General features: G+C 38.3%; 1 protein-coding gene across 2 annotated transcripts; it reads right to left on the bottom strand.

The window, feature by feature from the left end:
• On the bottom strand, window positions 1–26,922 carry IL12RB2 (interleukin 12 receptor subunit beta 2). 2 transcript variants are annotated; one of them, XM_063298089.1, is made up of 17 exons: window positions 26,817–26,922; window positions 19,762–20,220; window positions 18,643–18,682; window positions 16,537–16,796; window positions 15,330–15,444; window positions 12,805–12,983; window positions 11,725–11,867; window positions 10,050–10,188; window positions 8,061–8,140; window positions 7,295–7,514; window positions 6,632–6,829; window positions 4,832–4,933; window positions 4,597–4,755; window positions 3,841–3,975; window positions 2,248–2,350; window positions 1,040–1,127; window positions 1–657 (listed from the first exon to the last, which is right to left on the bottom strand). In XM_063298089.1, the coding sequence occupies exons 2-17, from the start codon at window positions 19,817–19,819 to the stop codon at window positions 145–147; spliced, it is 2,532 nt and encodes an 843-aa protein (XP_063154159.1). In that variant the 5' UTR covers window positions 19,820–20,220; window positions 26,817–26,922; the 3' UTR covers window positions 1–144. The 2 variants fall into 2 exon arrangements, with proteins under 2 accessions (XP_063154159.1, XP_063154160.1); XM_063298090.1 differs by lacking the exon at window positions 18,643–18,682.

Genomic DNA, 26,922 nt, shown 5'->3' with positions numbered 1-26,922 from the left:
TAAAACATGTACTGTAAACATTTATTTGGAAATACATTGATTGCACTTAGCATTTGTGCATGAACTTAAATAAATGGCTTTGTCTCTTGACCTGAACTCTACTACAGTCTCCATCAAAAGTGTTTAATGGTGAACAGCAACATTCTATACATCTCTACTCTTAAAAGGGTTTTCTTTGAAAGAATTACAGTCCATTCTTATAGCATCCAGTGTAAGTTTTCCACCAAAAGGAACTGAATTTGTTTGAAAAGCAGTTATAGGAAAAATAGGTAATGAACTGAGTTCAGATTCAGAGCTGTCTTCCTCAGTATTCATAATGGCAGGTGTGATGGTTGGCAGGTAATCTACTGTGGCATCCTCAAGTGGATTAACCAAGTACTCAGAAAATACTGGGCCTTGGTTTGGATCTTCAGGTACAACTTTCTTGTACAAAGATGGCAGCTGATGTTTCCCAGTATTATCTATTATGTTGGTAGCCAAAGAATCACAGTTCATAGTTCTCATGGATAGTTCTTTCTCAGTATCTTTGAATATGTGCACATCCATAAAAGTTAGGTGCTGTCTTTTAATGAAGACTTCCTTTATTTGCAGAGTTTCAGGGTCTTCAGATCTGGCTGGATTGCTTAAAAAACCTGTACAATTTAAACCTGATTCATCCTTAATGAAGAAATTAAGGGAAAATGTGAGTTTGATGACAGTACAATACCTGAACATCTCTCTCTTTAAAAGCAAACTTCTTTTGCATAAAAGTCAGCTTTATATAACTACTCTACAAGATTTTAAATTTGTAAATTCTTTTATAAAGTGGGTTTTTTTCATCACAATGTTTAACAGGCTGTGAGGTTTTTATGAGAATGTTACACGATCAATAATTTTAGCACATTATTTCATCTGAGAAAATCTACTTTTGATAGGAGGAAATCCTAGAAAGCTGAAGCTGAATTATCTATATCCTCTCTTCAAGTATCTCTGCTAATTTAAGGAAGACTGTTTCTCTTGTCAATCAGCTGAGTTGGAGTCAATCAATAGGTAGGCCTACCTCTGTAGATGTGAACTCTTTTGCCCATGAAGAGTTGGCTGGATCTGGATACCATCCAAATAACAGAGCAGAAAGGAGGGAGAAAATCCTAGTGGAGAAAACAACAATGACAACAATGCAACCTTTAGCTTCAAGTGTTAATAATGCCACAACTGTGGAGTGTAAAAATGTCTCTTGGAATTATTAAATTAGAGCTACATGAGACTCTTCTGACATAAGTACAATATGTTTGCTTGTTCAGATGTTTGGAGGTTTCTGCACTATAAATTGTGCAGGTTTGATGTGGTCTGCTTAAGGTAGCAGATTTGGATGTATCATAAAGGTGCAGAAAGTTGCCAATTATTATTACTATAAGGAATTTGCTATTTGACTTTTCTGTCTTGTGAAAGTGGGAACAAGTTCCACAACGTTCACTTGTATTCTCTTTTCTCCCTCTTCCCCTCCACAAAGCAAGGTTGAGACGGTAGAAGCTTTATATAAACATTTGGTGGGCATCCTTCTCCACAGATCTTCAGTGTATGCATGTTCCCCTAAGGTCCTCTCTGGTTGGCTTTTGGGCTCCCAGTGGAGTAGCAGTATTGGCTCCCCCAGAAAATAGAGGGGCTGCTACAATAAAGGAAGGAAGAAGCAGTTAGCAGCTAGAAAGATAATATTGGAGCATCCATGTTTAAAAGTGCTTCTTTTTGTAACCTGCCTCCTACATTATATCAAGCATTATATCTATGGAATCTTATACTTGAAGATTACTAGTTGTACTGTAAGCTATCTTGCTGGATCCAAGTGCATATCTAAAGATAAGGAGATAAAATGTATGGGCACATTGGAAAACAACAAGGCAAAGTGTAGTTAAGGTGGAACATGGAGCAGAATACCCACGAAGAATGGATGTTGTGATGAAGGGAATGATCTGAAGCTGTTGAAAGGCAAGATGCAGATTGTGTTTGCTGTGGAGGAATTTATGTTTCTATGGGTCATATGCAGCCATTAGTAACATCCCTGTTGGTATTAAGCTTTCAAAGTTAAATAAAGGCATCCTGCTGAACCACACCACACATGTCTCATTTCATTCTGGACATTATTACAACCAAGAGAATACTTTCCCATAAGAATTATCCTATTTAATGCCATTTTTTAAAATTATATTCTAATTTCTTGCCACTGTACATCTAACAATTACTAATCATTAAAAAAAAATTATGATCACTTACTTTCGCCGAACAAATGGTACACAACAGATGCACACTGAAAGACCAGTAATAATGGAAATGGTTATAACTGGAATGCAGTCAGAGGCAGCTGTAAATCCAGTTGCTACATTATGACAAAAATACATGTGTTAAAAAATGAAAACTTATATAACATAGACATTTAGAAATCTGATTTCTTTTTTCTTTTTTAAAGCATTTGTTTGTTTATTTGGCCTCTTACAATTTTTGGGATGAGATCCACAATGCAGTACTCTGTAACACACATATGCCATTATATTAAAATAACCATTCTTTATACTTTCCTATACAGGTCTCCCAACCCTGTAGATGGAGATTGATTTAATAACTTCTGCAGCCTATTATTTAAAAATCAGTTAGTTTCATCTAACATTTTGACAGATAACGATGTGCCTTCATGAATTTGTTTGTTAAAAAAAAAACCTTAGCCATCACTCATAATGGGTAATATACAGTACAGGTACTGATTGGGCACAGCTCTGAAACCCAGATTCCCAAGAATGCCCCCAGCTATTAGGAATGAGTGGATCAGTATAAATCAGTGTTTTTCAACCTTAGCAACTTTAACATGTATGGACTTCAATTCCCAGAATTCCCTAGCCAACATACTGGCAAAACCAGTGTTTTATAAATTAGTATAAATTTAGTCCTTTAAATGTATGTGTTTGATAAGGCAGGACTTGATTCTAATTTTAATGAATGTGTTGAAAAATCCGCTAGGAAAACATGACTGTTTTCCTTCATAGTTTTTCTTAACATATGAACCTTTTGTACATAACTTGCCAGAGAGATGAAGAGCTAGTATATTTCCTGAGAATCCTTTTGAAAAGTGATTCTACCTTACAGTCCTTTGCTATGTAAATTTCCTTGAGGCAGAACTTTTAGATGTATTTTCCCCTGTGAAGTAAATCCCTTCCTTTTACGTAACTTTCCCTTTTTCTTGATTTTACATTCTTATTAGATTCATCTCACATCTCCCCTGTGGATTTTTGGCCAGAGAAAGGAGTACCATAAGAAGTCTGGTTGCAAATTCTTTTCCATAGAATCCCATTTTTTTTTTCATATCTCTATGAGTTAGCCATATCAGATGCAAGAATACTTAAGGAATTTTGTTCCGCTGTTCAGCTATTAAAGGAGTTTTCTGAATGCAAAACTAAATATACCCATAAGTGACTATCAGGGAGCTAGGGTGATGAAACACACATTGTGACACAAACTTCATAATGTACATACTGTGTCTGACACAAGTATATAAAGGTACAGTTTGCATTATGATGTTACCATGCGTGTTTTGTGATTTTCCATCATCGTGGTTAGTAGTGACATTTATAGTCATGCTACTGGAGATAAAGAGCTAATTTCTGAACATTTCCAAGAACGTGTTTTGAATTTTGTTAAATCTTCACACATCGCTGTGTCCAATTCTCACCTAAAACCTGAAAATTAGCTCTGTTTATAGAGCAATGTTATGTTTTGTTTTCTAGACACAAGCTTTAGATGTGGGATATAATTTCATTTATTCTTCAAATTTTATCACCGCCCATCTCCCCCGGAAAGAGGGAGAGATATAATTACTTTTTATGTAGATCAGCTCTTCATTTCCTTTGGGGCTTTCTCCAGCATTTGTGGAAGCAGTCATCCAAATAACATATGAAGCACCAGCCTCTAGGCTTTCTATAGAGAATGGTTGTTGGGCTGTTTTAGGGATCTCTGATTGGAAAAACAGAAAGGTCAAAGAATGACTGTCTCATAGTATTATCAAGTCAAGGTACATACAGTATCTTTGCCTTTGTGATCTAAGGCAGCTTTCCTCAATGCACAACCCCATTTCTTAGGTTATTTGAAGTTACATGATGCCAAAAGCATGTTATGCCCATATTAAAAGACCTGCACTGGCTGCCCATTGTTTTCCAAGCACATATCAAAGTACTGCTCCTGCTAATACATGATGGGAAAGTATCTTCATGTGCATTCACTGTTACTAATTTGAGATTCTGCTGAAAATATACATTTTCTTTCAGGTAGGACAAAATATTGCATGAGAGAGGTTTCCGGCTCAGGCTTAGCCACAGAGACTGTCGTCCTGAGCTCGCCTGTGGCAATTTTATTGGACTGAAAACTGAAATGATTCACAGGCATTGCTTGACATTTCTGAGCACAGGCCCTCCCTTCAGCCTACCTCAGTCTATAAATGATGAGAGGTAATGTCCATTTCTTTGGGCATAGAGGGATAACCTGTAATTTCTGACTGAAAGTTGACCCCCCCACATACACTTTTTAGTGCCCTATGCATTTTGTGCAGTCAGGTTCTTAATTTTAAAAGGTACCTACCATGGACTTCTGGGAGTACAGAGAAGAACTGTTTCTGCAAATAAATCTTGTAACTAGTGATACACCCCATTTGCTGATGTTCTGGAACTTCTTTCCAGCAGACCAAAATGCTCCCATCCTTCACAGTGACATTCATAATGTGAGGTCCTGTCAGTGGGGCTGCAAAACAAACCTTAATGAAAAACCTGAACTGAGATGATCTCAAATCTTAAACCAAACCACCTGTTACTCTTACCTTTTGCTGACATATTTTCTGTAGTCACAGCTGCTTTTCCTGCTCTGTCCTGATAGAGTGCAAACACGCGGATGTGGTAGCATACATTAGGCTTTAAGTTATCTAGAAATTAGAAAGTGGTCTTTCAGGCACACCTGACTTAGTGCTTCACAATTTAGGAGGAGAGGGGTTTTATTTTTTTCAAGTTGAGGTTTGCAAATCATCGGTTTGTTGCTGCTGTAGACACAGAGTCATACTTCTCGATTCAGACAACCATATCTAATGATGCTGCTGGGAGCCAACAAATTCTTCTGTCTTCCTAATTGCTTCTCAATGTATGGTCTACTACATTGGGTTGGGGAAGGTTGTACTGAATTATGGTGTGGTGCTGAACTGCATCTTAATGTGTGAATTTTAGAAGTAACTCTTGTTTGTAATTGCTTGTCTAAACTTTCTCATTAGCAACGTGTTCTCCTGTGATATGAGCTTACCTTTTATTACTGTACAATGAGAAACAGGACTCCCCTAAAAAGGGGCAGCTTTTGGGCTATTGTGTGAGGAACTGAAGCAGAATCTCTAAAAATCAGTCAGATGCAACCTGCTATAAAGAAAAGTCCCTCTCATAAAGGCTGCCTTCAACCAGTTTCTAGTCATTGCTTCTTGGTCCTTTGTCCTAAAGCCCACATGTTTCAGATAGGTTCTCTGGCTGCCAGAACAAATTAGGAAAAAATGAGGACTTGGAGGGTAAAAGCGCATGTAAACTTGCTGCTGCTGGACTCAGTATAAATAAAAATATTGTTTCTGAGTTCATTACAAAAACTCCTGTTTCTGAAGTCTGCAGAACCAAGGAATATGATAAAATCAGATGCAACAAGCCTTCTTGTAAGATTATCAATCTGTAGATGAAAAACCTCAGGAAAAGTCTTTAAGACAGAGTAAAAAAAAACACCCTCACATTCAGCCATTAATGAAATATAGATTTTAATAGACATTTCTGTGTATTTTTAGGGTCTTTCTTCAAAACCAGAGGACTATTAGATTAAAAACAGCAACCACATAAGCAGTAAGTTACTGTAGGTCTGAACAGCTATCTCACAATTATCCTGTGCTGCAATCACTGCCAAAAGAGGTGGGTAATTCTTTTTCTATTCCAAAATATTTATTTCAGGCCAACATTGCCAAAGGATTGAGTTGCACAATTTTTTTTACAGAACAGAAAGTTTAACTTAGGAGAATTGAGAATGTTTCATGACTGAGTTAGGCCAGAGTTATCATAATATTATTTTCATGAATCTAGAAGAGAAAGGTTGTTGACAGTCCTGCAGTTATGTTGTGTGTTGTTTGTTATGGTGTATGGAATGACTCAGTCCATATTGCATATTTGGAAAGAGGACTGTCAGGAAAATGACTGCATAAACCACACTGAAAGCAAGAAGGTGTCAAGTAATGTTTTGCTTCAAGTGAGCTTGGCTCCTTAGAACAAGTAAAGTACACACATTCTTTTCTCTCTGCTACGGTTTGATTACAGTGATTGCAGTGGCTACAACCCAAGATATTATTCTGAGTCATCTGGGAAAACCAGAAAAAAGGATGAGCAAAGCCAACCTTCCCCAACCAGTGTTCAGGACTATAAGCCCAAGTGGAATTCCTAAAATCCATTTCAACATATGGTCTACTACACTGAGTTGGGGAAGATTGTACTGAATTACAGTGTGGTGCTGAACTGTGGCTTAATGCATGAATTTTAGAAGTAACTCTTGTTTGTAATTGCTTGTCTAAACTTTCTCATTAGCAATGTGTTATCCTCTGATATGAGCTTACCTTTTATTACTGTACAATTAGAAACAGGAATTTTAAACCATGTTGGGAAGGTTTTCATGTGATAGTCTTGATGGTGCTCTACCCATTCAACTACATATCCATTGATGAAAGATCTTGGTGCTAAAGGTGCTTCCCATTTAACAGTAATGCTGTCATTGTCCATTGATGTGGCTGAGACGTGGTTAGGTGGTGGCAGTTCTTTGAAAAATAATAATAATAAAAAAAAGTACTTGTATCAGCTCAACTGGAGTGCAACTTCATTAGTCATGGAGACATTCAAGTTTAGAAATGGAAACAATCCTCAAAAAGAAGTTAGTAATTCTAGGTGGAATAAGATTTGGAAGCAATGGAATTGTAAGTAATCAATGTGCCATAATATCTACTAGGTTAAACTAAAGTCATACTACAAGAATTTCATTAATAAGTAATGCAAAAGAAAATTAAACTGAATAACCCTTGTCTGTTTAGTTGCTGCTACTACATTAGATGAACGATGGTGAAGGAATTTGCTATCTAAACCTATTCAGCACTAATCAAAGCAAAATGCACTCCTGGAATTCTTTTGTGCTTTTAACCTACTACTACTACCACTACTGAGGCCAATAACTAATATTTAGTTATCTTAATGAGAGTTCAAGTTCCATAGAAAAAAAATTACCTTACCTGTAATTCCTAGTTTTGTGGTGATGTAGACAGATGGGGATATTCCCCGTGAATTCTGAGAATTAAGTGTTATGTTATAATCTGCCTTAGGGGAGACTCGTGAGAAAACAGTGTGGGTGGTCACACTCATTTCTGCAGCTCTAGGTGGCATCTGGTTGAGGATCTGAAATATCACTTGATAATGATAGTTTTTGCTTATTGTTTCTGATGCATTCATTGACTGTAAACAAATAAGACATTTTTTGCACTTTAATTCACTGTGTGCTGCCATACTCCAGTCCAGGACGACTGGACTAGAACTGGTAAGGCACTGGGTTCAACAATTCCCTCTGTCACAAAGCTTACAGGGTAACCACAGATGTTGTACCTTCTCTGCTTGATTTTCTCTCTGGCTGGCCATTGGGGGCCTAAGCTAGAGAAGGGTGGTCTTCTGCAGTTTTCTGGCAGAGATGAAGATTGTGCTTTTTGATTCCATATATCAAGGCTTCAACGTTGCACTAAAAACCATGACGATGCAGTAGTGATGGCTGCATTCTTTCAAAATTATATTAGGAATTGCAGGTATTTCCTTTTCCCATCTCCTTTTTGTCTATTATGGTATATGGAATGACTCAACTCATATCACAGATTTGGAAAGAGAACTGTCAGCAAAATGACTGCATAAATCACATTGAAAGCAATAAGATGTCAAGTAATGTTTTGCATTACTTTTTCCCCATCTCCTTTTTTCATCAGGATAAAATGAGATTTGTACAGCAATGTTTACCTTCCAGAAAAGAGTAATGTTCTGCCTTTTGGAAGAGATCTCCTTCTTTAAATACCAGACATTAATGGGTTTGAATGGCACTGGGAACCAAAAGAAAAAGAGCTTTAGTATGTAATATTTATATCAACTTGGGAGCGACTTAGTCAAGTGTTGGGCAGCTTGTAGGAAACAAATATAAGAATGCTGTGAATACGTGGCAATCAAGGATTTGCTCATTCTAACAAAAGAAGTAATGATTTAGCCTCTTAGCAGCTAGGCAATTTCCTAGAAGTTACCAAAACTCAGACCATGGATAGGTGAAATTCTTCCAAATACCATGTCAATGTGTCTTCATCACTGATGAAGGAGTCCTTAAAAGGGGAATGGCTGGGAGATATCAACATGTCCTCCCACAAAATCTATTTGGTAATTTTTATTTGTTTTCCAGATAATTGTATTTGGCATCCCATCTGCAACAAAGGATAATTGGTCACAGATGCCCCTATATTAAGAGCAGCTATGATGGGTGAGACTCTGAAGGCTCATCTCCAGGGTGCCATTCCAGCTAAACCATAAGCCACATGGTGTGATAAATAGATATGTGTATCTATCTAGAAGACAGCGATGGTGATAGATGTAGCAGTACTAAGTGACAGCAACATCAGGGAGGAGGAGTATGAAAAACTGAAGTACCAGGGCCTGAAGGAGGAACTAGAGAGGATGTGGAAAGTGAAGGCCAAAATGGTCCCAGTGGTGGTAGGAACACTTGGGGCTGTGATTCCTAAGCTGGGGGAGTGGCTCCAACAGATCTCAGGAACAACATCAGAGCTCTCTGTCCAGAAGAGTGCAATGCTAAGAACAGCTTAGATACTGTGCAGAATCCTCAAACTCCCAGGCCTCTGGTAGAGGACTCAGGGTTGAGGAAGACACATACCACCCATAGGGACGAGAAGGGAATTATTATATAGCAAAGTTCCAACTTAAGCATCATCTTCATTGCCAAATATATCGCTGAGGCCCAAAAGATCCCAGAGACATTCTTAAAAAATAAAAAGATGGATGACTGCCAGGGATTGGCTGGAAATGTGTCTATCTGCCAATAAACAAAGATTTAACATTAACTTTAAGGGATAGAAAACATCCACAAATGTCTAGAGGGGGTTGGAGCAAAGCAACTTTCCCTCTTTTGCTGTAGAAAATGGAGCTTTTACAACAATCAATCCCCACCATTTTGGGAATAAACAAGTGTGTTGTGGCAACTATTTTGTGAGAGTGCCTATGATATGTTGCACAACTTCTAAGTGTGTTACTGATGCAGAATAGATGGGAGTATCTCTGTTTTCTGGTTTTGCACCCAATTTCCTGCAGTGACCACTCATGCATCTGTGGGAAGTACCCAAGAATATAAAAGCCACAACTCTCTCTCCTGGGTGGTTCCAAAGTGCAGTTTCTCAGCAATTGATACTTAGTAGAATAGCACCTGTGATCTGGAAAGTATTATGCAGCCATCAAGCTTAGTAGCCATAGATTGCTTAATTCTCCATTAATGTATGAAATCCCCTTTCAAATAGAAATCTCTCCAGTCCTGCTTTCCAGAAGAGGAGGCATTTACACCCTTTTCATCTGAGTTCCAGGCACCCGGTTATTCTGTCATGATGACGGCAGCAAAGATCTAAAGAAGATGGACACTCTGGTGCTCTCCTAATAAACAGTGGCCAAACCCTGTGCTTCTTACTGAGAAAATGTCTGAAGGTTCCATTTGTAACAAAGTGAAAGATAATACAAGGGATTAGAAAAGGGCTGTGCACACTTGAAAAAAATGATTTAGAGGAGGTGCTTTACGCCCCCCCCCCCCAATACTTGGTTGTTCAGGACATATTAATAAATTTTTCATTTCTCCCTAAATCCTATGAGATTATAGCCTGGCACGAATTAGTTATCCATAATTGGTTTTTATATAAATAACAAAATAAATGTTAGACATGTAGTATTATTGAGTTATTTTATCACCTGCTTCTGTTTGAAATGCTTGGCTCCAGTCACTCCATAAACCTCTATCCAGAAGGAACCTGCAGGAAACCTGGAACTCGTATTTTACCTTGGGCTTCAGGTCATGAAGATCATACCTTCTAGCATTTAGATTTTCAAGCTAGCATGAAAACAGATGAAAGCACATAGATACAACTTTAAAAATGCTGCGTTGTTAACTGCAATTCCTCTGAGAAGAAAATCTCTATTTGTGCTCAACAGAACATGGTAACAATCCTGTAAATGCTGTAAGAACCCCCAGTTGTGCACCTCAAGAGAGAGACATTGTCTTCTAAACTAAATGCCAGACCTGGCACAAGCATTCAAGTTATGTTCCTAATTATGTGTTGGGACCAATGCATGATAATTTTGTAAACACAAATCTCCATCTTGTTTCTACTCTGTACAGAAGTGTGTGGCTGAATTAAAGTGTGTCTGACACTAGTGAACATTATTAGGTCCATTAGCACCTCACTGATGGGACAATGCAGAAATGTAAACCTTTTTATCATAGGTCAGATTCACACATCATGCTATATCATGGCTTCCTTAATTGTTGTTAGCTGAAGATGCCACATTGATTGGATTATCATATCATGCCAAGAAAGAGACAGGCAGTTGTTTCCAGCTTCACTGGTATTTTGGCCCCAGTGAAGCACCACAAGGGTATGAATCTGGTGATGCAGTGATATCAGAAGTTAGGTTGATTTTTTCCCCCCAGTTTGGAGGACTTTGAGGATAGAGATGAATGCATTTTCCCTTACAGAGGCTTAATAAAAAAGACAGTTCAGAAAATCATACCATGTTTTGCCACCAAATTGTTCAGCATCATCTGGAAAAGTTCTGGAGACCACAACATGAGGATTGAGCAGGATTGTAACCTGCCTGGGGGTTGCCCACCTCTGTACTAAGCTCTCTGTCTCTATACACTCTATATAGTTTATAGAGCACAACTGCTCAATGCACAAAACATGCTAAGCCAAAACCCAACACCCAACTATATTATGGCTTAGTAAGATGTATCCATTCACTCATGGCCAGCTGGAGAACCATTTGCTTTCTTTTGGTTCTAAGAAACATTCTGGGCAGGCTAAATATTGTCCATCTTGTGTTTGCATCCACCAAATGATAAACAAACATGCAGAGGAATCTCAGGAACAGATAGAGATCATTGATGTTGATTAATAAGTATGCATTTGGAAGTATGGGTTAAGTTAATGTTAGATTGTGAATCCTGAACTAAAAATGAGATGATTGCAGTATTAAAGATGTAGCATTTACACTACCTGGCTGAGTAAGAAGACAAGGCTAACTCAATATGCTGCCATAATCTTGCCTCCAGGGACATGATTTAGATGGGAAGCATCAGCAGACAATCAACAATATACTCCTATGACAGCAAAATTATATTGCCAAAGAATTTAAATACATATGACATGCTGCTGATTTCTTTTCTATTGGATGCTTATTATGGGACTGAAAACATTGAAATTATTTCTGAGTATGACTAAGGAATCGCATTAGTAATATACATATATAAATAAGGAATTACTAATATACAAAATAAAATATTTCCACCTTCTTTTTCTTATTTGTAATGCTGGCCAAAGACTATAATAAAGACATTTCATTTCATTTCAAATTTCAATGTTCCTACCGTAATCCAGGAATTACTGTGGATTGGTTGGTATCTCAGTCTAAAGCATTGTGTTTCTTGTTGATCTTGCCATAAAATGGTGCAATTTTGGGGAGCAAAGGCATCACAGTTTACTGAGAGATCCACAGGAGGGTGAGGCTTCACTGTGTTGTGATGATCAGTGATGCATCAATGTAAACAAAAACACAGCATTATTTTTGGAAATAAAATTCTGAGCTATAATAATAACACTGTATGAGTCCTCAAGATCAGACTGGAGAACTATCTAGTCCAGTATCTTGTTACATGCAGTGGTATATTAAATGCTTCGGAGAAGATCATAAGTGGGAGATGAGGCAACCTCCTACTTGTCACCCTGAAAATTATATTCACTGCCTATAATTGTGGAAGGCGTATATATTTCCATTGATTTATATGGTAGTTATATATCTCCTTGTTCCAATCATCCCTCTGTTACAACTTTACAACTCTACAAATAAATCATATATTCTTGATATTGTTTGTCTTTAAGGGGCATGCATTTGGAAGGCTAAGTCCAAAAATTCCAAAAACAGACTGTGGAAAGCATACAGGTTTATATTTTCTTATTTTAAAAATAGTAACATAAACTTGACTTTTTATTAGTTTTATCCCATCCTAGGAACTCATGAGGGATTTCCTCTCATTTTATCCTCATTGCCATCACCATGTGAGATAGGTTGGCCTAAGTGATAATGAATAAATCAATGTCATACAGAAAGCTCCATGATCAAGTGGGGAGTTGAACCTGGATCTTCTCTGGTTGTAGTCCAACAATTTAGCCACTATATCACAATGGGCCTCCTTGAGTCTATATTCTGTATACAGCATGTGTGTGTATTTCTACGTATATCAGAAGCCACTTTGGTTTAACCACCATCACAATGGCCACCCTCCAAAGTTGATTTGTCAATGGTTGCAAATATTATTTAGCAAAGGAAGCCAAAAATCTTCAATACAAGAGTCATTTGATTTAATTGAACTGCCTGACTGATTAGAAATTGAATCATTACTCAAGCCAATATTCTGTTCCAATAATTGATCAGAATTCCTTATAATTACCAATGTCTATTAATGTGAACTGCATTGGTTCAGAAGAATTGCTCCCTAGTTTATTTCTGGCTTTGACCACAACTGTGTAAGTAGTTTCAAAGTGCAGCTTTTTCCTGAGATCTACTGAGTAATCTGTAGTGCTAATTTCTTCTTCCAAAATCGTTCCATTAGGGATTTTATTTGTTAGCCTGCAACAGAAAAAGAAACTGGGATGAACAGTATGAATGACCTTTTTCTTTTTGTTCTAAAGAATCCCTACCTAGATTAATTTTACACCTATATAACATTGTATGACAGTGACAGCAATTATATTACCACCTAATTTTTCAGTTCATTAGTAAGGACTTGGTTTTTTGTAGATGACTTGAAGCTGGTACTTTTTATTATCATATCCAGTTTAATCACTTACTCTAATATTTCAGTTACTCGAATTCAGTTAATTTCACTTACCCTAATATGCAGTTTAATTTCCCAGTGGTAACTCAAAACTCCAATGCCTGCTCTGAGGCTTACTGCCAAATCCCAAGTATAGAATCATAAACTCAGAAAGATGATAACATGAAAAATGAAAATCCTACATAACATTTTGAAATCTGCATTACATATATCATGCATTAAATATATAATTATATATAAGCACTACGAGGGGAAATATGATTGCCTAGCTAGGTAGCAGCATCTAGATGATCTTGGCTGATTTCAAAAAGCTAAGCAGGATTAGTCAGTATTTTCTGGGATGACCAGGAAATTCCAATGTTCTCTTCTACCTCCTCCTTCTTTCTTCCTCCTCCTCCTTACAGATTCTTCATATAAAATCAGGAGCTCAACAGGGAAAAAAATAAGGCTAGCCATGTTACTTTGCCTTTCTTGGTGGAAAAAAAAGTTTATCTTACTTAGCTTGCACTGAACAAATGCTCTTGTACCAGCACTGGGTTTCAGGATCTCACAACATAAATTATTTAAGAGTTTTTCAACAATTACTTCATAGATTCTTGGGTTGAAAAACTGAAACTTCCCAAGAAAACAGCAAACAAGCAAGATTCTGTTACAAAATATCCTTTTATAGTTTTGTTAAAGATAAAGGTAATGGCTTCTTCACAGGTAATGTTCTTGGTCACTATGTACAGTAGAAGTGGTTTGCCATCTTCTGTTTTTTTTAATATATATATATATATATTTACATTCTAGCCTTCAGCTATTTCCTGATAGTGTCCCATCCAAACACTGAAGTTTATCTTTCTGAGATCAGCCAGACTTGGCTAGATAGGTCTTAAAATCACTCAGATTGCCTGTACTTTTAATTCAAGGTAGAATATTAGAAAAGCAGACTAAAGAGAAATTCCCTCCCTCCTTTCCCAGAAATCCATTTGATAGAAAGAGTAACTGCTTAATTGCTTTACTGAAGACTTATTGTTATAGAGAATGAGTAGAGGAATGCCTGTGATGTGATATTGTTTCATTGTTTAAGCTATAGGGAAATGAGATGTATCTTTCTTTTTATTTTACCCCTAGACTTAACTCTGAAGGAGTAAGAATGCTCATTGGACACAGAATGTTCTCTGGGTGTTGGAAAGGTCCCCCCCCACCACCACCAAAAAATTGTGGTGAGGGGGTGGGCAGGTGCACAGAACAGAAAGGCTAGAACAGTACAGTAACCTGAGTCCATGATAACAGCCCCCAGAGATAGTCAATACAGTAAAAGGGCCAATAAGGAGAAGCCTGTTATCACAAGCCATGATGTCTGTTTAAAATTGGACACAATTTAGATCCTGCCAGCCATCAAGAAAATCTTTTGATGGGAACAGGTGGTTGGAGAAGGAAGGAGGAGACAGGGAACTTTTATTCCTGGACTTTCCTTCTACTCACCAATTTAAAGATCAAAGCCATTGTGAGGGACAGCTACAGATAGCAGATGTTAAAGAGGAAGCAACAATGACAGCTCCTGGGGATCTGCTTTACTGAAGGACAGCCAACCTAACTTTATCCTCAGAACTACTGAGGATGTTATTCCTTCTGTAGAGTTAAGTAAGGTTCAATTAACCATGGATGGAAAATGCCATCTTCTCCTTTGCCTCAGGCTGTATGATATTTTGAGTTGTCCTAATAATGGGATCAAGTCCTTAAAAAAAAAAGGCTTGCAGGGCAAAGATTGATGTGTGAGATATTTATGCCCTAATGTTTGACCACCAGGGACAATATTTTGATCAAAAGGTAAAGGTAAAGGTTTCCCTTGACGTAAAGTCCAGTCGTGTCCGACTCTAGGGGGCGGTGCTCATCTCCGTTTCAAAGCCTTGGAGCCGGCGTTGTCATAGACACTTCCGGGTCATGTGGCCAGTATGACTCACGGAACGCCGTTACCTTCCCGCCGAAGCGGTACCAATTAATCTACTCACATTTGCATGTTTTCGAACTGCTTGGTGTGCAAATTCCACTCTTTCCATCCCAGGTGGTACACAGGAAAATGGAAACAAAGTCTAAGTGACAAGGCAGAATTGGCCAGATGTAAACTTAGCCATAAGGGAGACAGAACTTACTGTAATGTATAGGTAGTATACAGATAGGTATAATGTCCTTTATCCCAAGAACAAATGGTGTGTCCATGTTTTCCAAACTGAGCACAGGATACATTTTTTGGTTGATCTGGAGCAACTTCAAAAAGAAAAGTATCAGCAGATGAGATAGGAAGAGAGCACTCTTTTGGTTTGAATCTATGGTGTTTGTAAAAACTCTTTTATGATAGTTTATATTTGCATCTGAAAACTTCCAGTGTAAATCCCTGTATCAAAACCTCTTTGAGGAAAGGCCTGCCAAGTGTACAGTAAAAATAAATATATTACACAATGGACGTAAGACCTAAGTTACTATGATTTCATCCTATTTTCCCATTAATTTGGAGTACATAACATTGTCAAAGGATAGCTTAGTTTTGCAGGGGTTTTCTTACATGGATCTGACAAGAGGAAGTGAATTCCTGGGCACTGCCACAAAGCAGTGGTGGTAACTGCTGGTAAACAGGGACATGACCAACTCTGGCAAAGTCTTGGTGGAAGTGATTAATTTCAAATAGAAAGTAAGGTACTGCCTTTCGTTTTTTCATTCCTATCCTTTAAAAAGTGTTTGACTTTAGCTGGATAATGCAAGAATAGGACTGGCAGTGAGATGAACAAGAGTTATACAAAAACTCAGAGGGAGAGATAATATCACACTCCTCTATTCAGGATTTTGAATGATTATAACACATAAGCATTCTTATGGGGCTCTAACTTGGTCAAATACAATAATTCTCTTTTGCCTGATTGACATATTTGGATGCTCGAGAAGATGACGGAGCACCATGACATGAGAAGAGGTAGCCCCAGATGGATTATATGAAGTGTGAGCAACCACACACTCGACTAGTGCAATAAAAGACGCATTTCCAAGAAAGGCAAATTGGTGAGAAGACGAACATAAATGCAGTCATTTACACCAAGTTTCTTGAACAAAGCACCCATCTCACCAAAAGGCAAAATTTGGCTTTCCCCAATTACTTCTATTATTCTAACATTAATTTTCCTGAATTAATGTATCCCACCTAACGGCTCTATCTCATTATGTCCCACTGAATACATAAAACCAAGAAAATTTGTAACCAAGAAAAACTATGTTTCCAAAAATACATACATTCCCTTCCCATTTTTACACTACATATTCAGTTAATTTATCCAAAGTAAAAAAAAAGAAAAAAAGAAATCTTCTTACTTCCAACATCAACATAAATTCCACATATGAGCCATGACTTCACTCCTTGGTAATAGCATTCAAATGTCTGTCTCCCCAAAGTATTCAGCAGAATCTGTGTCCTGACTGAAGAATATGAAGACCTGCTGCTACTGATTATTGAGTGGTTTTGGAAAAGGACTATATTATAATGCAAACCATGGAAGCTCCTGTTTAGCCAGCAGGACAGATTCACAGTTGATTTTGATGACAGCTCTCTGCCACTTGCATGCATGCCTCCCCTGTAACACAGAAAACAAATCAATGAAATTATTACAGGATGCAAAGTTGTTGTAAGAAGTCACAATAGAAATAAACTGGCTTTGGGGACTATATGTTTTGCCCTGTGCCAGTAAAAATGCTTGTACAAACTCCCCCTGCATGGTAAAACAAATACCTCTTGCCAAGGATGTCCACAGAAGAAGTAAAACAAACAAAAAATCGTGATGGTGGCTACAACTCCATAGTCAACTACCTTGACTTTTTTAATACCCCACCACTCCCATATATGGTCTTGGCTTCCATAAATGCTCAATTTCTCTCTTATTCCAAACTCTGTGATCCTGGAAGCTATATTTAAAGCATATCATTAGCACAATATTGCTTTATAGTCGTTTCCAGCTAGTGTCCCCCCAAAATGTTGGATTCAGGGTCTTTTTAAGGGCACGACCAAGAGGGCAATTATTCTGCCGCCTCTCCCTGATGAACAATCCCTCTTATAAACTATGGTTTAGAATTTGAAATCTCACATAGATACTTTAGGTTCCCCCCTTCTGTTTTCTGGGCTACCAATTTGGAGAACATATATTAATATAAGATGCAGTAAAAGGAAGCAGACAGAGGGGAAGTGAAATCAACATTCTGCTCTGGGCCTCTCAGAATCATTAAAACGTCCTTGTTGGGCTTCAGTGCCTCTTGTGCTAAGCTGGCTACATTGGCTGGGGATTACTGGAGTGAAATCTAAGACATAGAGAGCACCAGATTGAAGAAAGGGGCTCCAAAGTCTTTTTTATCCTTCCACAGAAGTACCTATTTCCTATCTACTTTTGTCTCAGCTTGTTAGCCATTATAATATTATTGGGCAAAGCAAGGAATCTCCTGCCATTGCCCTGCCTTAAAGTTGTCTCCTATCCAATGCCCTCTCATGTCAAATAAGATTTCCAACATGCAGGCATGCAGTGAAGGAAGGTAAAATAGTGGCTTCACTTGCCCATGGGCTTCCCTTGTAAATGAACTGCAATTTCCTAGGTATTCTCTTTCATAGTTATTGAAGGGAAATCACATGTGGGTCGTATGATCTCTGAAATGGTGAATAATTTACACCATGAGAAAGTTGGCTGCGGGCATTGAGAGAGAAAGATGGAGATGCAGAGGAAAAAAGTGTTCTGCAAAACTCTAATGATGTCACCTCCACCCATTCTTATTTGTCTCCTCCCACTTTTAATTTAGAAAAAAAATTGGAGTAGATAGATAATTATATACAGAATTTTTAGGAAAAGGTTTTCATGCAATGAGTTTAGCTTGAACCTGATTGAAAATCCCATTGTTGTATGTCATATATGAAAAATAGCAGAACTGCCATCATTTCCCTCTAAGAGAGTTCCTTTATGTGTGACAACTGAATGGAAGGTGATGCATGTCATATCATGGCATTTCCATGTCACAAAAGGCAGGACATGTTGAATCCCTCCTCTAGAGTATTTGCTAGAACACGAAGCTCTGCCAGAAAAGAAAAAAGGCAAACCATAAGATTCATGTTTGTAGGGCCCTACCCAGATTCTTTAATAGATGCAACTAGAGTAGAAATCCTTGGAATGGAACAGTGTTTCAGCTCTGAAAAATATGCAAGAAGCTTATTTCTGTAATAGCCCTTCGTCAACAAAAATAGCCTGACTCTGCCTCAGTGGATGTCACAACCAATTGTAGAACAATAATGAAAGGAATTCTGCACGGTGGCTGGAAATAATGTTAGTTAATAATTTTAGCCACCTTGAATGCCCTATGGGGAGAAGGATAGGTTGTTGTTGTTGTTGATGATGATGATGATGATACATTATATTTTCTTTTTAAGAAAAAATGCTACTCAACCTTTTATCCTTGCATTCCTCTGATACCAAAACATTTACTCCTAGAAAAAAAAACAAAGATGTTTTGTAATAAACAATTCAAAACCTAAGCAATTATATAACTGAAGAAGTGTTGTTTTTAAAGATTTCATTGCAGGCAGAAAGTATGGCAAATGCTGACTTGTTTGTCAGCATTGGCTCCAGCAGATGCTAAAGCTGAAAAAATGGCAAAGTTGAATACACTGACTGAGAGCTCCCATAGTCAAGAAATGAGGGTCCAGATCCTCTTCATACCAAGATAGCTTTTTCCAAATTTGCTGTTCAGAATTTCTGGTTCTCTTTCCAAATATTGATTCAGTAGCACTACTGCTAATGGTGCAATATCTACATCAAATGTACATCACCCATTATTTGTATTACCAAGATCTAATCCCAGGCATATTCTACTTAAAGAGGTAATGAATAGAAGAGAATATCTGTAGCTCAGGGTTGAACCAGGGACTCCTCAGTGCTCTCTGAGTTTGGTTGTTTGCTTGCAGTTGTTTCATTACCTGACCAGGTGACATCATCAGTGCTAGCGAGTGTGGGGTTTCCCCCCTGTTTATGCACAGTAGCTTGCCCTGCCAGTGTTGGTGGGGGTGAGGTTTTCTCCTTGGTAGTTCCTTGATTAGGGTACTGTTTTCTGCTTGATTGGTTTTAATCCCTGCTTAATCCCTGCTTAATCCTGTTCAAGCAGAGATTAACACCAGACAAACAATCTAGTAGAAAACAATACCCCAATCAAGGAACTACCAAGGAGAAAACAACATCCCCACCAACACTGGCAGGGCAAGCTACTGTATATAAACGGAGCTAATTAACCCCACACTCACTAGCACTGATGATGTTACTTGGTCAGGTAGTGGAATGTCTGCAAGCAAATCAAGCTCAGAGAGCAGCAAGGACTCCAAAGAAGTAATGGTCAGTATCTCTATAGTTCGAATGCAGCCATCTATTCATATGTCACCCTACCCACCTGGCAGAAGACTTAAGATGTTTTGTGATCAGATATGGATATTTTTCCTCCCGTGACTCTTTTAGATCATTGGCCTTAATGATGATACATAGGCTAAAGATTCCCAGATTTCCAGAACCTACTTACCTATTCCCAAGAATACTAAAAACCAAACTGTTAAAGGCAAGCTTTCAATGAAGATCATCTTAATATATTCTGCTGAATATTTGCTCCTGATTTTTTAAAAAGCTAATAATCAGTACATATGGTCAGTAAATAATTTTTAGGGAAGAAGGCACTTCAGTCTTTTTGGCACAGTGCTGAAAAGCTTGATTTCACCAGAAACAATCATATAGGAATGATGAAGCATGGATTTCATTCTAGAAGCAGATGCTCATGCTGAGAAACCAAATGGTTTGGATGTGGAGTATTTCTTTTCTTTCAGAGTCTTGCCTTTCCCAAGCTGTATTTTCTTTGCTGTTTTTTCCTCCCTGGCCATGAGCAATATTTTATGATTTATGTGACTTGTCATGAACTCTATTTCCTTGGTTTCTTTTTTGAATGATGAGCAATGTTTCCCAAGTTTTGTTTCTGGGTTCATGAGTACTGAAACGAAACAGAGATGAGAATTAGATGAAAAGCTGATCAGGTTAATCATATTAATTTGGAAGGAGTATGATGGAAGGAATTGGAGGGTGCAGTCTCAAGAACAGAAGGTTGAGTAAGTAAGCATTCTTCAAATACCTGAAAGGATGTCACACAAGAAGACTCAGAGTCTGTTCTCTAATTCTTGTAATTCCCCTAATTCCTGTAATTCTTGAATAAGTATTTCAATGGAAAAAAACAAAAGATGTGGATTTTATATTTATGGATGCCAAATTGTGAAAATATAGTAGAAGGGGGTTTTCTTCTTCTTCTCTTTCTATGTCTTATTTTGAGTGTTTTCAAGTAACTAATTTGGGTATCAATTCCGCAGATGTAGTTGTAACCGGATGGGAAAAGAGTTGCCTCTAATATCCAACCCTGTGATCAAACTCTAGAGCAAAGGTGGGCAATCAATGGCCCCAAAGCCACAACTAGTCCCTAAAGTCCTTTTTTTAGCTCCCATAACAGCCCTATTGCTGAAAATTGTGCAGTTTCCTGCCAGTCTGAGGCAGGAAATGCACGAAATAAACTATATATATAAAAACTTGACTCAGCTAGAAAATCTCAGTCCCACACGGATGTGATATGAACCCTCATCATTTTTAAAATCACTGCCCTGCTTACCAGTGTCTGTGTCCCACACTAAGAAAGAAGTTGCCTACTTATGCCTAGATCTCATTATTTTCCTTTCTTATAATACTGGGTGGTTTAAATGGTTGTTTTGTGGACATAGTCTATAAATCAGAGGATGGACTACTTCATGATTGTGAATATCTATTTTTTAATTATAAACATGAAGTTCATCTTTGGGAGTTGGGATCTAGAGAGTGGGAAGCAGAGCCAGATTATAATCTGGTGGCTTGGTTTGGGAACAGCCAATTATCTGCTGTACCTTCTTAGCCATAAACAGTTTAGTTTACTTGTATGAACCAGTCATAGATGTCTGTGGAGGTGTGGGAGTGGGCAAGGACTTGCATTCAATGCCAGGATCCAAATATGAAAGGCTTGTGTTTGCACAGTAACATCACAACACACATTTTGTTATTTTTTCACCATCACGTTTGCACAGAGTGCCTATGAAACCAGTGGCTTAGTTCATACAGCATACACCTGCATTACAAAATGCAAGGGATGGATTGACTCCACACAATAAGCCACAAACAGACCCTCTCTTGAGGTATTGTTTCTGTGAACCCAAGCTATATCTTACTCTAGATCAGAAATTCTGCTTCAGAACAGGTCAACATGGAGAACTTAACAATGACAGAGTCGTTCGAATTTACAGGGAAGAAACTTTAAGGCTGAAGTGCAAAGTTAGCTATGATAGAGGTAGAAAGTGTCTGTTTTTGTTAAAGTATTTGGGCCTGGAAACCCACATTGATCCCCGGGAAATCACCTAGCAATTTGTTGGTAAGTCCCAAATCTGCCTCCTTCTACCAGGCCTTGCTGTAGACTTAGTAGAGGTATTTTGTGGGAATTATACAGATGGCAACCATCATCACAATTCAAAGTTTGCTTTAATTCAATGAAAATGCTTCTTAGAAGTTGAAGGACCCCTAAACATTTGTCCATGCTCACCTAAAATATGTGGTAAAATAATTTCAATTATGAATTAGTTTTCCTTCTGCTGTTGCCATTCAAAAACAGAGTCAGCTGCACAGTAGCCACTTCTGGCCGCCGAAAACCCTAGACAGAACATCAGTTTATTTATGTTGTTGTTTATTCGTTTAGTCGCTTCCGACTCTTTGTGACTTCATGGACCAGCACACGCCAGAGCTTCCTGTCGGTCGTCAGCTCCCCCAGGGACGAGTCCGTCACCTCTAGAATATCATCCATCCATCTTGCCCTTGGTCGGCCCCTCTTCCTTTTGCCCTCCACTCTCCCTAGCATCAGCATCTTCTCCAGGGTATCCTGTCTTCTCATTATGTGGCCAAAGTATTTCAGTTTTGCCTTTAATATCATTCCCTCAAGTGAGCAGTCTGGCTTTATTTGGTGGAGGATGGACTGGTTTGATCTTCTTGCAGTCCAAGGCACTCTCAGAATTTTCCTCCAACACCACAGTTCAAAAGCATTGATCTTCCTTCGCTCAGCCTTCCTTATGGTCCAGCTCTCGCAGCCATATGTTACTACACTTTATTTATAATTAACCTTAAAGTCTTTATTATTTTAGGGGAAAAATGCACAGGAATTATTGTGCATAACAATAAATACATTAGTCAATGTGGAAAACAGTGCAGCAAACATTAAAATAGGTACATGTTAGATATTAATATTATATTGGTTAGTGCTCATTGCCTTAAGTGACAAAGTGTCCTAACAGTCAGAAATCACGCTGAGATGAGGAATAGGTCTCTAGTGTTTTATTACTGCTACATTAGACTGAACATCCTAACAAACTGAAGAAGCGTGGGAAAACCCAGACAGATAAACCCCAAAAGTCAAGGCGGGTCTGTTCTGTGTCTCTTTGTATGGCTGCTCAACTCCTCACTACTACGCATGCATTTTCCCCCCTGGATAGGGGCCCCCTCATGCTCACCATCAGTGCTCATGACACAACGTATGTTATCTATGAAATCATTTCCCTTGCCATCTTTTGGAAGCAGTAAATGAATATCTGGTTTCCTCAGTTCATTTCTCAGGTATGACAAAACAGAATACCATAAAACTGTCTTATTTCAGTTTCTTTATCTGTCAAACACACAGACTGGATGAGTGATCAGTCCAGGACATTTACAAGAAAACCAGGCCCTTTACAAAAATTATTTTCCACACAGTATTACAGTTAATAGAGAGGAATTAAATACACCTACCTATGGCAGTGTGCAGATGTACACACACGCCAGTGTTATGTCAGGGGATTTCTACAGTGCTTATAGGTCAGGATAACCTTAATATGCTGTAATATTTTCCTTAGTGTGAATGCAAAGCACTCAATATCCCATATACCATAGTGTCTGCAAGCTCTGTGCTTGGTTGAATCTGGGAAACCAGGAATTTCAATTGTAGAGATATATAAACAAAATTTTATAAAGGCTCTCTAGTTACCATGGTGGCTTTAGGAGTGTCAAATGGGGAATTGCCCAGGGCCCTGTATTTGAGGGCCCAGTTTTAACATAATGTTAGTAATCAAAAAATGAAACCTGTCTAAAGGTAAGGTGAAATCTCCATCATGTATAATGAACCATAGAATTTTAATTTATTTTGGTTTGCTTTTGTTTATGAGTTGGAATAACTATATTTTCACAACCCTGTCTTGGGTTGAACAATCTTATTCTAAAATCAGATTTATCAGCTTGATAGGTTATAAAAATTAATCTTCCATGGGGGCCTCCAATGATATGCTCTTCCAGGGCCCCAAAAACTCTTGCCGTCACTGCTTAGCTAAGTGCTATGCTATCCTATGCTATGTTATCCTACGTTATAAAGGTCCTCTTCCTACAGCATTTAAAGTAAGATGTTCAGTACACATTTGCTTGCATGGAAAGAGATTCTTCATAAATGGGATTATGAAAGGAAGAATTCGTCATGAGTACTAATAACTTTATTACTTCCAGGAATATTGATTTCAATAATGAAAGACTACACCAAAGAGGTATACATATATTGTATCATTTACGGGCAGTGGAATCAGTTGCCCAGAGAGATGGTGATTGACTCACCTTCACTGAATCTATTCAAGCAGAGGCTGGAGAGCCATCTGCTTGGGATGCTTTAATTTGAATTTCTGCACCACGCAGATAATTGTAAGTGGCCTAAATGGCCCCTTCTACCCCTATGATTCTATGATAAACAGGAAAACACTTGTAGAAAGGAAAATAGCAGCAGATATTTAGGATTGCTTCCATTGTAATATTAACAACAACAAACTATGAAACTGTCATTCCAAACGTCTTTGTGCAACTGCTAGATCAGCTGTTACAAACTAATCAAATCCAGCTGGAATGGCTTGTGAAAGAATCACAGAATCTATGAATCTCACTAAAGACTTTGCTAAAACAAACTGTAAATGTCTGGTGGAATAGCTTATATAAGAAAAATAAAGTACTGGTTTGGACAATTGTGCTCGGGTAAAAATGGCATTTCTTTCTATAAGGGTAGTAGAATGACATCGGTGAAGGCATTGACTAAGGATAAAAGAGCATTACAGGGCAAAAACATTAAAAATGTTTCCAGGACACTGGAAAATTTTCCATTCCAAGATCACTGCAAAGACTTGGGGTTCTGGGGGCAGTCTAAAATCTTTTGTCCACAGGCTTTGTATCAGAATCCAGCTCACATTTACTTGCAATAATAAAAAGGCAAGAAGCAGCAATATTAAGCAGAAAGAAATAGAATTAGGAAATAGACCCTTTCCTCAAATATATTCAGTTCTTTTGTTCCTTAATTGTCACTTAAGATCCTGAACCTAAGTTCTCCATAGGGATCCGTATAATTGGAGTATGAACACTTAAACAGCAGTAATTTTGAAAGGATCAATTCTCTGGCAATCTTCCAAATACACTAATTTCAGACTATGTCTTTCATACACATTCCTTAATTTATTTGTGGAGTTTTAAGGACTTAGTCCCCCTTGAAAGCTCTCTTGCTCTCCTGTTAATCTTATCTTCTGCTTCATTACATGCTGTTGGTGATACTGATTTGCTTCTCCAGGCAGCCCATGCATCTTTTTTTTTCATCCGCACATACTTATATTTTCTGCCATAATGCATGGGCCTAAAACAACTTCTCCAAACTCTTGGTGCAGATAAGTTTTATCCTTATCTATGCAATTGTCACTCAGTTCCATGGAATCCAGACTTTGGTCAAGGTTCAGATTTCACTATGAAGATACCCCACTTTTGTAGGATTCAACTTGCAATATTTTTCACAGATAATTTTTCAGTTTGTTCCTAGCTAAACACATTCATTGTAATCTTAAATGGTGAGTGGAACATGTGGGAAAGATACCATTTTAGATGGAGTCTGTGCTATCGTGGTGAGATATAAGAGTTGAAAGGACCTTGAGGACCATCAAGTCCAACCCCTGCTCAGTGCAGAGTCCACTAGAGCAATCTAACGGATGATTATCCAGCCTTGGTCTGAAGACCTCCAGTGAAGGAGAACTGACCATATCATGTAGCAGCCTGTTCTACTGGCTGACAGCTCATACAGTCAGGAAATTCCTCCTGATGTTACCCTACAGGTAGTTTTAATCCACTGGTCCTAGTCCTGCCCTCTGTCACAAAAGAGATCAAATCCATTCATTCTTCTGTGTGACAGCCTTTCAGGTATTTTAAGATATCTCCTCAATCATCTCTTCCATAGGTTAAGTATATCCTTAATCATTTTTATACAGTTTGGTTTCTGGATCTCTCACCATCCTGGTAGTTATTAATTTGCTTTATTTCATTGTTGTCCTTTTAGAACTATGATGCCCCATACTGGATACAGTATTCCAAATGGGGTCTGACCAGGGTAGAGTGGAGTGGAGCAATTCCTTCCAGTGATCTGGACTCTATATTCCAGTGAATGCACCTCAAGATAGCATTTGCCTTTTTAGCAGCTGTATATACCACTGCTAGCTTATGTTTAATTTGACACTCAGATCCCTTTCACATGTACTACTGCCAAGCTAGGTCTCCCCAACTTATCCTTGTCCTTTTCACTTTTTCATACCCAGATGCACAACTTTACATCTCTCCCTGTTTACTTCCGTCCTCTTCATTTCAGCCCTTTGCTGTCCAGACATTTTAGAACCTTTTCTCCCTCCTCTTAAATCATTAGTTATCCCTCCCAGTTTTGTGTCATCTGAAACTTGATAAGCATCCCTTCAACCCCCCAATCCAAGTCACTGATTTAAAAGCACATACTGTAGATCTCTCCAGGGTGAAGTCTAAACAAGAACTCTTTGTTCTTCGTTCAGTTGCAAGCCCATCTAACAGGAGTATCACCTAGCCTGTATTTTACTATTTCATTAAGGAGAATAACATGAAATCTTGTGTCAGAGGTTTTGCTGACATCCAGGTATGCTAAGCTAGTAAGAAAGGAGAGAAGGTTACCCTGGCATGGTTCGTTTGCTGGCTCCTGCTAATTGTAGCATGCCTATCAAAATGCTTCAGCCTCTCTCACTGGGGACCGTTTGACAAATTTTATTTAATAATAAGAAAGCTTCAGCATTTTGCCTCTTTTAACAGAATAGCAGCCTTCCGTAACACTTTCTGTACAATGGCTAAAAAAATAGCAAAGCCTGGTCCTGCCTTACTGTGGTTGGGTAATTTCTTGCTCCTTACAAAAGAAATCTTAGAAGATTGTCCATTTCTTCTCTCTCATTTACTCAGGGTTTTTTTCCCTCTTCGTTAATTTTTTAGAAGTTATCGAATTAACATTATTGGTTTCCCCCTGATTAACACAATACACCCTGTCGACGCCAACTCCCAGGAAAGGAACAGAAGTGACTAGGTGGCATCTTTCTGCTTGTGAAAGATTCGCGGGCAGGACCAGGTACTTTTGCCCGGTGGGGGGCCCAATATCCCGTCCTCCCGAAGTCCTTCCTTATCCAACTACGTAGGGCAACTCACCCGCTCCAGTACAGAACAGATGCAGTTCTAAGTTAACCTCCCCACCAGCATCTTCTGTGCTGCCTCTGGCAAGCTGCGGAGAGGGGCCTGCGCGCGTCTCTGCGCG

This window comes from Candoia aspera, chromosome 3 (assembly GCF_035149785.1).
Source record: "Candoia aspera isolate rCanAsp1 chromosome 3, rCanAsp1.hap2, whole genome shotgun sequence".
NCBI lineage: Eukaryota > Metazoa > Chordata > Lepidosauria > Squamata > Boidae > Candoia > Candoia aspera.
The sequence above is the reverse complement of the archived record's forward strand: the minus strand, read 5'-3'. Positions and strand labels throughout refer to the sequence as shown.